The 13,498-nt window shown below is 34.7% G+C and overlaps 2 protein-coding genes across 7 annotated transcripts; one reads left to right on the top strand and one right to left on the bottom strand.

Annotated features, from left to right (window-relative positions):
• Positions 1–1,640: 1,640 nt before the first annotated feature.
• LOC104105059 (pentatricopeptide repeat-containing protein At4g21065) lies at positions 1,641–5,734 on the top strand. Of its 5 annotated transcripts, none has more exons than XM_033658390.2 (2): positions 1,641–3,887; positions 4,032–5,734. In XM_033658390.2, exon 1 carries the CDS (start codon positions 1,717–1,719, stop codon positions 3,496–3,498), a length of 1,782 nt encoding a protein of 593 aa, XP_033514281.2. In that variant the 5' UTR covers positions 1,641–1,716; the 3' UTR covers positions 3,499–3,887; positions 4,032–5,734. The 5 variants fall into 5 exon arrangements, with proteins under 5 accessions (XP_033514281.2, XP_033514280.2, XP_033514277.2 ...); XM_033658389.2 differs by having other exon boundaries at positions 4,023–5,734; XM_033658386.2 differs by having other exon boundaries at positions 1,641–3,911.
• Positions 5,735–6,183: 449 nt separating this feature from the next.
• On the bottom strand, positions 6,184–10,359 carry LOC104105061 (adenine phosphoribosyltransferase 5). Of its 2 annotated transcripts, none has more exons than XM_009613297.4 (7): positions 9,993–10,359; positions 9,467–9,577; positions 8,808–8,900; positions 7,931–8,080; positions 7,800–7,858; positions 6,915–6,987; positions 6,184–6,414 (listed from the first exon to the last, which is right to left on the bottom strand). In XM_009613297.4, exons 1-6 carry the CDS (start codon positions 10,081–10,083, stop codon positions 6,919–6,921), a joined length of 573 nt encoding a protein of 190 aa, XP_009611592.1. In that variant the 5' UTR covers positions 10,084–10,359; the 3' UTR covers positions 6,184–6,414; positions 6,915–6,918. The 2 variants fall into 2 exon arrangements, with proteins under 2 accessions (XP_009611592.1, XP_009611593.1); XM_009613298.4 differs by lacking the exon at positions 9,993–10,359 and adding an exon at positions 9,673–9,911.
• Positions 10,360–13,498: the final 3,139 nt, after the last annotated feature.

Below are 13,498 nucleotides of genomic sequence, written 5' to 3'. Positions count from 1 at the left end.
AGAATGGCACCCCTAGTCACAAAGTGATTGTAGGTGGCATGGTTAAAATCCCCCCTACCAGGCTTTAGGCCCAAGATCGATACCCACTTTTTTTCAGGGGCTTTTGCATCTATACCCGATTTTGGGGTCACAATTGAACCTATACCCATTTTGCAAAAAAGTTTGCAAGCGTACCCACATTTACGATCAACTTCACACTTATCGGGTATGAAGTTAAAAAAAATTAGTCTGAAGTGCAACCAATGGTTTCATGCACTTAACGCTAATAAGCCTAAAGTGCAACTTAAGGCTAATAAGTCTGATGTGAAAAATTGCACTTCAGATGCACTTAAAGCCAAAAAATTTGAAGTGCAACAAACGTTTTCATTCACTTAAGTCCATAAGTCTGAAGTGAAAATTTGCACTTCACATGCACTTACGGCCAAATAGGTCTGAAGTGTAACCAATGGTTTCATGCACTTAAGGCCAGTAAGTTTGAAGTGAAAAATTGCACTTTAGATGCACTTAAGGTCAAAAGGTCTGAAGTGCAACAAACGTTTTGCTACACTTAAAGACCAATAAGTTTGAAGTGAAAAATTGCACTTCAGATGCACTTAAGGCCAAAAGGTGAATTGCAACAAACGTTTTAATGCACTTAAGGCCAAATAGGCCTGAAGTGCAACCAACATTTTTATGCACTTAAGGCCAAATAGGCTTGAAGTGCAAATTGCCCAGAAACAAAAATTTGTTCTTCGAATTATAACAATCCAATATACGATTTAATACTTAAATCTATTCCAAATGAGGTCAAATTTGAAACATAACCTCAAATATCATCGGCAACAAACCCCAATCATCAATTTGTCAAAACAACAATAAATCTAATGAACCCATTTTGCAATTACGAAAAAGAAGAAGAAGAAACCCTAAGCAATAGTAAAAAATAAAGCGTCATAACAGCTCACCATTATAAAACATCATAAACTATCTTAAAATATGTTCACAAACATCATATAAAATCATTGTCACCCAAAAAAGAAGAAGAAGAAGACAAAGGAGGAGGAGGAGAAAGAGGATGAAGTTGTTTAAAAAGTGAGTACAAGTAAAAACTTTTTAAAAAAATGAGTATATGTTAAATGAGTGCCTGTCAAAAATTTTCCTTTTCTCATATTAGCAGAAGCTAAACTTTGCTTTTCCTCTTGGACGACTTGTTTGTTCCCTCTTTCCATTTTCTTTTCTTTTTTTTAATTCCTTTGCTTTGGATATTATTTTTTCCTTTTTATCTAGTTAATGTTAAATATTTTTTTCCTTGATTTCAAATAAAAAATCAAACATTTTTAGTTTGGTAATCAAGTATTTATTTATGCACAAAAAAACCTTCCAAAGAGAATCAAATTAATTCAAAATGAATCGAATCACAAATTAATTTTAAACTACGCGAACCGACCAAATGCACTTCCTAATTCAACTTCATTGACTAGATGGTAATGTACACGCATATCTTACTCTTATCCTAGTGGAGTAGAGAGGTTGTTCCCGATAGACACTCAACTATGGAACCGTATAGAAAGATAGTACTAGCAACCTAAGAACCAGAAAAATAAATGAAAAAAGCAATATTAATAACAAGTAACAATGGCAAGTTACCAGAAAATACATTATACGAGGTTAAATTTGAAAATTGTTATCATCACTACATATAGACAAATAGTTTGCCCCACTATACATTCTGAAAATATGAATGACATGCAATCACATAACAACAGTGGAGAGAGCACAAAACCATACATTCTGAAAAAATGCATTGCCCTTTTGCTTTCATGTGCCTCTTCAACTTACAAATTCAAGCAAGTACATGCATTTTCCATCAGACGTGGCATCCCTTTGTCAAGCCCAGAAATGGGCAAGTACTTGATTTTCTCTCTAGTTTCCCTTTCAGGTCCGATGCGCTACGCCCAGAAAATCTTTAATCAAATTCAATTTCCAAATATCTTTACTTGGAATACAATGATTAGAGGTTATGCTGAGAGTGAAAACCCGTATCCAGCTATTGAAATACACAATAAAATGTGTGTGAATTCTGTTGCACCTGACACACATACATACCCTTTTGTGTTAAAAGCTATTGCGAAGGTGATTGATGTTAGGGAAGGAGAAAAGGTCCATTGCATTACAATTAGAAATGGGTTTGAATCGTTGGTGTTTGTTCAGAATTCTTTGGTTCATTTCTATGGAGCTATTGGTCAAGCTGAGAATGCACATAAGGTGTTTGAGGAAATGTCTGACAAGAATCTTGTGGCATGGAATTCAGTGATTAATGGGTATGCTTTGAATAGTCGACCTAATGAAACGTTGACCCTTTATAGGAGAATGGTTTTTGAAGGTGTTAAGCCTGATGGGTTTACTTTGGTTAGTTTGTTGACTGCTTCTGCTGAGCTTGGTGCTTTGGATTTGGGCAGAAGGGCGCATGTGTTTATGTTGAAGGTGGGATTGGATAAGAATTTACATGCTGCAAATGCCCTTTTGGATCTTTATGCTAAATGTGGGAATGTAAAAGAGGCAGAGCAAGTTTTTGATGAGTTGGAGGAGGATAGTGTAGTTTCTTGGACCTCTTTGATTGTAGGTTTGGCTGTTAACGGGTTTGGTGAGAGAGCACTTGAGCTTTTCAAGGAAATGGAAAGAAAAGGATTTGTTCCTACTGAGATCACATTTGTTGGGGTGTTATATGCCTGTAGCCATTGTGGTTTGGTGGACAAAGGCTTTGCTTACTTTGAAAGGATGCAAAAGGAGTTTGGAATTAAGCCAAAAATTGAACATTATGGCTGCATGGTTGATTTATTAGGAAGGGCTGGTTTAGTGGAAAAGGCGTACAAGTATATTACAGACATGCCATTGCAACCCAATGCGGTGATTTGGCGAACATTACTCGGTGCCTGCTCAATACATGGTCATTTAGCTCTAGCTGAGATGACCAGAAATCACCTTAAGCTGTTAGAACCTAAACATTCTGGAGATTATGTGCTCCTTTCGAACCTTTATGCAGCCGAAAGGCGATGGTCAGATGTGCATAAACTGAGGAGAACTATGCTTAAAGAAGGGGTAAAGAAAGTCCCCGGGCATAGTCTCGTTGAGTTGGGTAATCGTGTGCATGAATTTGTTATGGGAGATAGAACCCATCCTAAAACTGAGGCTATATATACTATGCTTGTGGAAATGACTAGATTGTTGAGATTGGAAGGTTATGTCCCTCATACATCCAATGTGCTTGCTGACATAGAAGAAGAGGAGAAAGAGACTGCTTTGGCGTACCATAGTGAAAAAATTGCAATTGCATTTATGTTGATCAGTACACCGCCTGGGACCTCTATTAGAATTGTGAAGAACTTAAGGGTCTGTGCTGATTGCCACCTTGCCATAAAACTAATATCGAAAGTCTTTGATCGCGAGATAGTTGTTAGAGATCGTAGCCGGTTTCACCATTTCACCAATGGATCTTGCTCTTGTAAAGATTATTGGTAAAACGTAATTGTGGGATTGGAACTGGAACTTTGCAAAAGTTGCTGAAATCAGAACGTGGCCTTTAAAAAATATCAAAATCGATGAAAACTACTGCATTCTGCTCAAGGAAAGGTTACCGAAAACAAGACGCAAATATCTGGTCCGTTGCTTGATGGGCAGTTTGAAAACAATTAATGCAACTCTATGCTTTCTGTGGAAGAAATATTCCTCAACCCCTTCTACAGTCTTGTATGTATCATTTTAAGAGATCATCCTGGGTGTCTATGCAAGTCTTGAGAGGATTAGCTACTTTTGTAATAACAAAAAGCGAGGTACCTGACCCTAAGCAAAAGGGATTCAATCTGATGAGCAAGTCCTTCAGTTTCACCAAAACCCTTTAATAACTTCAGGTGATTGCATTTTCATTTCAGCTGGTAAGATTACATACTCATTATTCCTGCATAATCTGCTATATTTAAGATGTTAATACCCAGTTGACAGCTCATGTTCCACCTTGCTGAAGGTATAAATCAAGTATCTGATAGTTCTTGCAGATTCCTTTCAAAACCTGTTGATACACATTCCACTTCAAGTTGCCAGTTACCTACATGGATCCTCAAATTTTGTGCACAAAATAAAGAAATATCTTTTTAAGTGTCTTTGAGGCCCAACATGCTCCCACAACAGCAAGATGCAAGGTTTGAACACAGACCCCTGAAGCTGAAATATCCAGATCTTTTTTGCTTTGTGGAACAAGTTAAAGCAACTATTGCCCATTGTAGATCAGGAAGTCAATGGTGTGTGATTTTAGAAGAAACTACTTTGACTTGGAAGTAACTAACATGGATCAACTAATTCTGGAGTTGGGCAGATCAAGACGTTTAGGAATCTCTGGAAATGGACCAGCAGTATCCACGTCACAGTCAACTCATACTATAGAGTACTTAATGAGGGTGAATCTAGCTCTGCACAATGGCCATGGAATATGATCTGGAAACTATGGCTCAATACAAAACTTCAGTTGGTTTTTGATGCATGATGCATGTTTGACTAATGGCGGCATAGCTCTAGAAACCAGACAGAGATCATTCACGGGGTGGGCAAAATTTCTTGGTTTTTGTTTTGATGATTTCTGTTTGCTCCTCTTTTCTGTGTTGCAGAGAGAACCAATTACATTGTCCACTTTGAGTTCTCCAAGTAGCATTGCTCCATCATTGATTCCATCAAAACTGCTGATCCTCTTTTCGCTGGCCAACATTCTGCTGAAAGCTCCTATATTCCTATGGTTCTTGAAGCTCAACCCGTCTTCTGGCCAGAATATGCTAGCTTTAGGGATGATGATACACCTGAAATCCCAAAAAAGGTGGAAGGAATTTATTGTGAGGGGACGGATTTCAATTCTTTGATGTGCAACAGGAAACTCGTTGGGGCGATTTATTTCAATCAATTTGGCAGCTAATCCTAGTGTGAACATTTCCATTAATTCTGCCAGGGATAGTTCTAGTCATGGCACACATCTAGCCTCCATTGCTGCTGGAAACTATGCTCAATCTGCTCCGTACTATGGATATGCCAAAGCAACAGCATGAGGAGTTGCTCCACATGCTATGCTGGCTATTTACGAGGTGACCTGGACAGAAGGAAGCTATACCTCGAATTATCTTACTGGTATGGATCAGGCTGTTGCAGATAGTGTTGACAGAATATCCATTTCTCTTAGGTACTGAATTACTCCATGATATGAAAAGATTCTATAGCAATTGCCTCTTTTGGTGCCATGCTGAAGGGGGTCTTAGTTTCTGCTGCAGCGAGAATGGTACCATGCATGTCAGTCTTAGGAGCCTGGCCTTGTATTATATGTGCAACTGGCAACTGCACCAGCACAGAATTAGAATATGAGTACTTTCTTCAGTCAGGCGTATCCATGTCCTGTCCTCATGCTACTGGAATTGCTGCCATGCCAAAAGTTGTGCATCCAGATTGGAGTCCATCAGCTATCACCATGAAGGTGTGAACCTACTTAGGCAGCACTTCAAACCCCATCATTGATTTGGACAACAATAGCCCACAACGCCATTAGGCATCGGAGCAGGACATGTTGATCCGAATCGTGCTGTGGATCCAGGATTAGTAATATATAATCCTACTTCTCATGACTGAATCTTCTATGCTCCATGAAACCATTGCAAGATCATCAGTTAGTTACAACTTCTCAAATCCATCTTTTTATCTCATTTACCCATAATTTATTGCCTTATATGAGTATAGCCTAAAGAGGGAAACTTCCCTTGGGTGGTGGTGAAAAAATTCAAAAGGACTGTTACCAATGTTGGGGCTGGTACAGCTATGTATATAACGTAAAGTTGGAAGTGCCCAAGAATTCTACAATATCAGAACAACTTAACGAGCTCGTTATAAAAGGTGCCTGTTATGATAATATAAAAAACCTTGTTCGTCAATGCACACAACTTAAAGTCGATTTAATTGGTGTGCTACACTCTTCTACTACCGTTCTTGCAAGAGTTAACCATAGTTGTCCACCAAATTTCATATGACGATTAAGAAATCAGAATAATCATGTCAGCAAACAATCTAAACAGTCAACACCAAACAACAAATGCTAGAACTAATGTTTAATTGAATAAAAATATGGTAGAATATTATTTAAAAATGAATCGCATCAAGTAAATTAGATAGAACAATGTATGGTCAAACCCAGCTTCTGTCATGGCACATTTTCAGTCAGCTTTTACAAGAAAATCTCAAACAATGAAATTTAACTAATCATGAAACTGAAAGAACCATATGAAAAAAAGAAGAATAGCCAACAAATGATAAATGGAAACCAAAATTTGAGCATCGGTCAACCAAACAGCTGTGATTTTTCTCATCGGCATCATCTCTTCTTGACAGAAATCAATCTAAGGATTCACATATCTACAAATAGAACAAAAGACAATATAAATCATGAATCTTGATTTTGATGAAAACAGCGATGAATACAAACAATTTGAATCACCAATGGCAATAGTTAGCAGAAAAATACTTATTCGCACCCGATGTTTATACCACTTCAATAAGTACAGGACATGTTTTTTTTTTTACATATATTGCTATCACAACCATAGTTAATTAATACACATTCTCATGTCATTTTTATCACTTAACCCGCGCGGATAAGTTTCCTCATAGTTAGCTTCAATAGATCAGTCAATGAAAACTGATTTTTGATCATTTTCTCTTACTAATAGTAAAGAACTAGCCTGTCAAAATAAGAATCAAAATAGGCACAGACAACATGGCGAGAAGAACAAGAAAACCAAATTCAAGTGTTGTTTCAGCGAACACTTATATCTACTTATATGCAAATTACAAGATAGCTAGGAACTATAATTTGTTCCTTAAACTGAATTTAGGAAGAAAATGACAAGGTGTACCTCATCAAGAGTCTTCTAGTTCCCGCGGTTCAACTAGAATATACAGAGGCTTTCCCTTTAGCCTACTTTGCCCCTGAAACGCGGAGAAAAATTAGACGAACAAGAAAAAAAAACTTGCAAATTATGCTGCACAAAACAGATGATTCAGAGCTCAGACTGTATAAAATTCCAACAAAAATGAAGTGATAAAAACACCTATTGGAAATAAATTATATTCGCCACTGAATAAGTATCTCCGTTTCCTAAACATCCTAAATTCCATTACCGAAAAAGAGTAGTAAACTGAGCTTGTCTAGTTAGCATCTCAAGAGTATTAAATTTGAACAGCAGTAGGGCAGATGTAGTATTTATTTATGAGATTTGCAGATGAGATCTAGTTTCTGTAGGCAATAACTATTGCATGCCAAGGAAACCGGTAAGGATATTTATTCTTTTCAATCATAAAAAACTGAAAGAACAAATGCCAACAAAGTATATTTTCAGTAATTTCTTTTTTTTCTTTTTCTGATGACCAAAGGAAATCCGTCTGGAGCCAACTGTTTGAACCAAACGCAGCCTTTGAAACTCAGGGATAATGGGCTCACCCTTCTACCCTTCACTTAAATACCAGAGTTAGTTCGCTTGGTGCACGCTCGAACATGTGACCTAAAACACAAGTCCCTCAACTTTTGACATCTGAGCTAACCCGGGGGGGGGCTACTTTTAGTAGTTCTTTTGGACTTCTTTCTATCATTTTTTATGTAACTTGTAGCAAATTTCATGAAAAACACACGAAAGCCTAAAAACAGTTACTTTCCTTCAACAAAAGTTTGCATTGATTAACAAATTGTTTCAAATCTCAAAATATACAAAGCAAAGTCAAAGAGAATGATAAGTAAACACTACCTTGACCTCTGGCACTCCGATAACGCAACCACACTCAACCACTTCAGCCCCCATCCGTTCTACATTGTAGTAGAGAAAACATCATTAGCTAAGCCCAAGAACGAAGAAACAATCAGAGTCACAAAAGTTACCTAGAAGTTTAATTGCAGCAGAGAGCGTTCCACCCGTAGCTACCAAATCATCAAGTATGACTGCTCTATCCCCTTGCTGTACAGCTCCAACATGCATCTCCAAACAATCTTTCCCATACTCCAGTTCATATGATTCTGCAATTACCTTACCTGTCCAATGTTGTCAATGCTGAGATAAGACTTTCCAAAAATAGTAGTCAAACATTAAAAAGGTTTCCTTTTCAAGACCAGCCTTTAAAGCAATCCTCAATGAAGATAATTTCCATATCTGGACCATACACCAAGATGGAATGGGCAGCATAGAGGTAGAGCCCAGTAGCATGTAAAGATATTATGCATGATATTAAATATACTGTCAGCGACAAAGTAAAAGAAATTTGAACACATCCTATCCTACATGAAATTAGTTTGTTTAATCAACTACTTCTTTTGAAAGGGAGTCTTGACGTAACTGGTAAAGTTCCTGCCATGTGACCAAGAGGTCATGGGTTCGAGGAATGGAAACAACCTCTTGCACAAATGCAAGGTAAGGCTGTGTACGATAGACTCTTGTGGTCCGGCCCTTCCCTGGACCCCCGCATAGCGGGAGCTTAGTGCACCGGGCTACCCTTTTTTAATCAACTACTTGAGTTGATCCATTTCTTATCCTGTTCTCTTTGATAAATCTTCTTATCTGATGAACAAAAGATGAATCACAAGATACTGACTGTGACTTCGATAGTTAAGATGAATCCGAAAGCAAAATTCTAACATTAACATGAAATTATCACAACATTTCCACCAGAAAAAGGAGATGCATTACTGATAATTGAGTGCTCCTCATAATGAAAAGAAGTTCTAATTTCTAAAGATTATTTAGAAAATCAATCTAAAATACCTGGCAATTTTCCTGGCTTGCGTAAAGGAACAAACTTTGCACCAATGGCAAGAGCTACAGATGGACCAAACATGAACCCTCTAGCTTCAATTCCTATAAAGTAATTTGGCCATTAGTGAAAAATGAGGAAAAGAAATTAAAAAGTTTGAAAATTGGTAAGGGTGAAGAACAATTTTTCCTAATATCCTAACATTATGGAAAACACTATCATACTACAATTAAATAATTCTGACCAAATGCACTGTATCACCAAAAAACACAATTAACTGTCTCTCTCATTGAATAAAATATTTTAGAACTCAGGAAAAATCCAAAATTACTTAGTCATGACACTCAAAGATAATTGCATTTTGTCATATAAAAAATTAGGCAGGTGCTTAAATACACTTCAATACAGCTTCCAAATCAATCCAACACAAGTAATTTATGCTTTAAAAAATGTATTCCACACTTAATTTCCTTAAAAAAAGAGTCTTCATTTTAATGTGGAATAATGACTTAATCATCAATGATTAGTAAGAAAGGACCAAAAACAAGAAGAAATAACCTAAATTTTTTTAGTGAAATTAATACAGTGAAAGAAAAAATGTTTCCATTTGCATACACAAGAAAAACCAGATACACATTCTAATAGTTAGAAAGCAAGAGAAGAGATTTACCAGCAACAGCAGAGATGTCCATGTCTTTGTACCTATCAACAAATATGTCCACTGTGTCTTTAAATACCTTATGATTCAACAACAAAGTTGTAATATCCTGAAACATTATTCCTGCAAAAACAAGAAAAAAATAGTATTAAAAAAAAGACATGCATAGCAAAAAATAAGAAGAAAGGTCGGTTAGAAGGTTCAAGAAAGGACCGCACCTAAAGTGTGTGATGTAGCATGATTGCATTAGTGGTTGCTTTCACGGCGATCAAATGTTGAGTATATGGATTCTAGAATCTAGGACATTATAAGTTACCGGATCCTCGGTAGATTACTTACATATATTAATTAGATTTTTTTAAGACAAATACAGGACTTGAGCGGCAGCTAAGAGACAATAGCTAGACTTGTGGATATAAGTAGTGACTTATAGATCATACAAAGAAAATTTTACCGTTGCGTGAAAGCTACTTTCACGTAACAAGAAAAAATGGGAAAGAAAAAGGGGGCAAAATGCAGGTAGAAAAATGAAAACTACCTGGTTTTGGGAAATCAGGAACAACTCTAATGGCTTCAGAAATGCCCTGAAGTCTAGAATCTCCTTTGAGTCCATTTTCAGCTGCAAACATCTTCTTGAATTTTTTTTTTCTATGTGAGAAATTAAGTGGTCTCTGTTTCTCTCTGTATATAAGAATAGAGCAAGAGGAGAGGAGGAATTCTGTTGTTTCTTTAATAGTCAGGAGAAGCAGTGTACTTTCTCACTCTTCAATGTCTTTTAGGAAGGTTTGGTTTGGTATGCACTTTGTTACTTCCAACAGGAAATAGAGTAGTTGGTTCTTAAATTGCATTTCTTTTCCCTCTCAAAGTAAGATAATAATAAAAGGATCAAATCTTTCTCTCTTTCTATCTTTTGGTGGTGTGCATCAAACACAAGTGGTTTATAAAAAAAAAACACAAGGGGTTGTTTGGTTTAAAGATAATAAAATTATAGTGATTTTTAATAATATGGTGGAATTCAATAATCTCTTCACTTAATTATTTAATCCGAGCACTTTGTTTGGTTCAATTAATTAAATTGAGATATATTACCTTCGTTTCAATTTAGATGACATATTTCGCTTACCGAAAGTCAAATTACGTTAAATTTGACAAACATTATAAAATATACTTTTTAATCGTATTAACATGAGAAAATTTGCAACTTATAGTACTTTTTGTATAGTTTTTGAATATCTAAATTTTAATTTTAAAATACTGAGCTGAATTAATCTAATTTAGCTTCAAAATTTAGTAAAATTGACTCGATAAGAAAAATGTGTCGTCTAAATTGAAACAAATGGAACACTATGTATAATTCGAAATATATGTTTGATTTGAAACTGAATAAACTTGGATGAAGTTATGTGGAGTAACAAATTTTAACTTTGGCATTTTTAAAGAATTTTGGGAGAGGAATTTTGGAAGGACATATTTGTCATTTGATTATTTTATCGTGAGATTAGCTAATTTTAGTATTGTTATCCCGGCGTGATAGAATAATCTCATATTTTATTCTTGGTTTATTATCTTTATCCCTAATATCGAACAACTCCTAACAACTTATTTGGATTATTGTTATATGTCATTTCATATTGTATCGTATTGTATTGTATTATTTGATTAATACAATATTTGGATAGATTGTATTGTTTGTCGTCGTTTCATGATATCATGCGCCAACAATATGAAGAATAACCTTGCAATATTACTAAGAAAAATAAGATAAGAAGTAGAATTATTATATGAAAGAGTAAGGTAAAGGATAAAATATGATTATATAATAATAAGGAAGGGTAAGATGAGAGAAAAAAAGCAAGGTAACGACGCCACCACACCAAATCCGACGTTGCATAAAGTGGCATTTTTCGTCGTTACGTAACGACGGATTTAACGACACGATACAGTAAAATTTAAGTAACAATCAAAACAAATATTGTATTCAAAGTAACAATACGATACAGTACAATGGGTAACGACTATCCAAGCAGGATGTAAAGATTATCGTTTGGTTGCCGGGATAACGATACTAATTTCGAGATAGAATATAGAATTATATTTAACTTATTGTTGATAATGAGTATTAGTTAATGATCAGATAAATTTTATATCAACACAGTAGAATTAGTTATCTCATATAGAAAGTGAGATAAACTAATGGGATGGGACAACACATGGGAAAGAATTTAATGTTTATATATCGAAAGGCAAAAAAAAAATTATATGATTAAATTAAATTATAATAGGCAATCTTTACAATAAATATCAACTGATAACCAGGTAAAAATATTAGCTTACTAGTTATAACGGATTAAACGATTAATTTTAGGTTTTTTTTTTTATAATACTACTATATAGAGCTTAAATTTAATGATTATTATAATATTGTTGTTTTCGGCTGGCCAAACCAAAACAGAGGACTCCCGAGACTGACACAAAAAAGCTGGACTAAAGTAGTAAGATACATGGAAAAGAAAGATCAGGTTAAAAAGAAATATGCACAACTTTTTACACAATTATTATATTGCGTATTAATTAATTAATCCTAGAAAGAAATGTCGCTCATTCTCAAGAAACTTCTGACTTCTGAGCATGTTGTAGTTACTAGGACGCGGGTTGACCAGTTTTTCAGAAATTTGTTTAAAGAAATTCATTCGAATTTTTACACATTATTTTATTAGGAAAATGCTAATGCTGTAGTAGTATTTTGTTTTAATAGTGGAGTATGTGTTAAAGTTAAAATACAACAACATATGACTATTAAAGATAAAGTTCAACAATAACAACAAACTCACTATCATCCTAGAAATAGAGTCGAGGAAGAATAATATGAACGCAGATCTTATCTCTACATTGTGAAAATAGAAAAATCGTTTCAGATAAACTCTCGACTCAAAAAAAACAGTGAAGATAAAACAACAAACAATAGCAACAACTTAATAGGATAACGGAAGTGAAATATGTTAAAGTTAAGATGATTTGTATAAATAGTTTTATTATCATGTTATTTTTTATCTTGAAAAGGTTTTTTTTTTTTTTTGCTTTTTGTAAAGCTTTTTCAGAAAACAACATCAAAAAAAATATGTTTAGAAGACATTTCAAAAATATTTCACTTTCAAACATAACAGTCAGATTAATATTTCTCTTCATGCAATATCCTTGACTCTGAATTGTTGACAAAAAGGAGAAACATATGCAGTTTCATCTGTTTAAATTTAAATTAAAACAATGATTTTGAAAAGTTTGAGAAAAAGGAATCTGGAGTGACTGTGTTTAGTGCCCACCAAATTAAAATCTGACTTCTAGATTACTTGCTATTTAATGTGTGCTTTTATTTCTTCCTTAATTTCTCGAAGTATAATTCTCTATTTCGCATCCCTACAACTAAAAAAAAATGCTACTAAGAATTTTTGCCTAACAAAATCCACACCGTCCAATGTCATTTTCTAGTTTTCAATCTGCTACTAAAATGAATCTCCGAGTCTAATTTAGCATTATAAGAGTTAACTCACCAAGTAAGAAAGGTCTTAACGATATGAGAACAGAGACGAATCTAGCATTATCAAGCAAGGTTCAACTGAACCTATAACGTTCGACGCAATATATAAATTTATGTATAAAAATCTATTAAAACTATAGCAAATAGTAGTAATTATGAATATATAGTTTTAAAATACAATGGATTTAAAGTTAAAAACCTTAAAAGATTGATATATATAGTTCTATTTTTAATAGGCCATGAACTAGACCAGAATCATTCTCAACGGAGTCCATAAAAAGTGATCCTATTTTTTTATCGGGTCCGGAAAAAATCAAAGATCTCGAGCGAACGATCCGACAAATCAACTCAAAAGATATTGAAGTATCGTTAATCTTTTCATAATCGTTCCAAGCTCAAAGTACTATTAATACAAGAATCCTCTTCGTTACATAATTTCTTCTTCGTATAGATAGATATAGGATTTATGAGACAATTAGATAGAAGTACATTTTGCGCTACAACCTTTC

The sequence above is a fragment of the Nicotiana tomentosiformis genome, chromosome 8 (genome assembly GCF_000390325.3).
Source record: "Nicotiana tomentosiformis chromosome 8, ASM39032v3, whole genome shotgun sequence".
Taxonomy (NCBI): domain Eukaryota; kingdom Viridiplantae; phylum Streptophyta; class Magnoliopsida; order Solanales; family Solanaceae; genus Nicotiana; species Nicotiana tomentosiformis.
The sequence above is the reverse complement of the archived record's forward strand: the minus strand, read 5'-3'. Positions and strand labels throughout refer to the sequence as shown.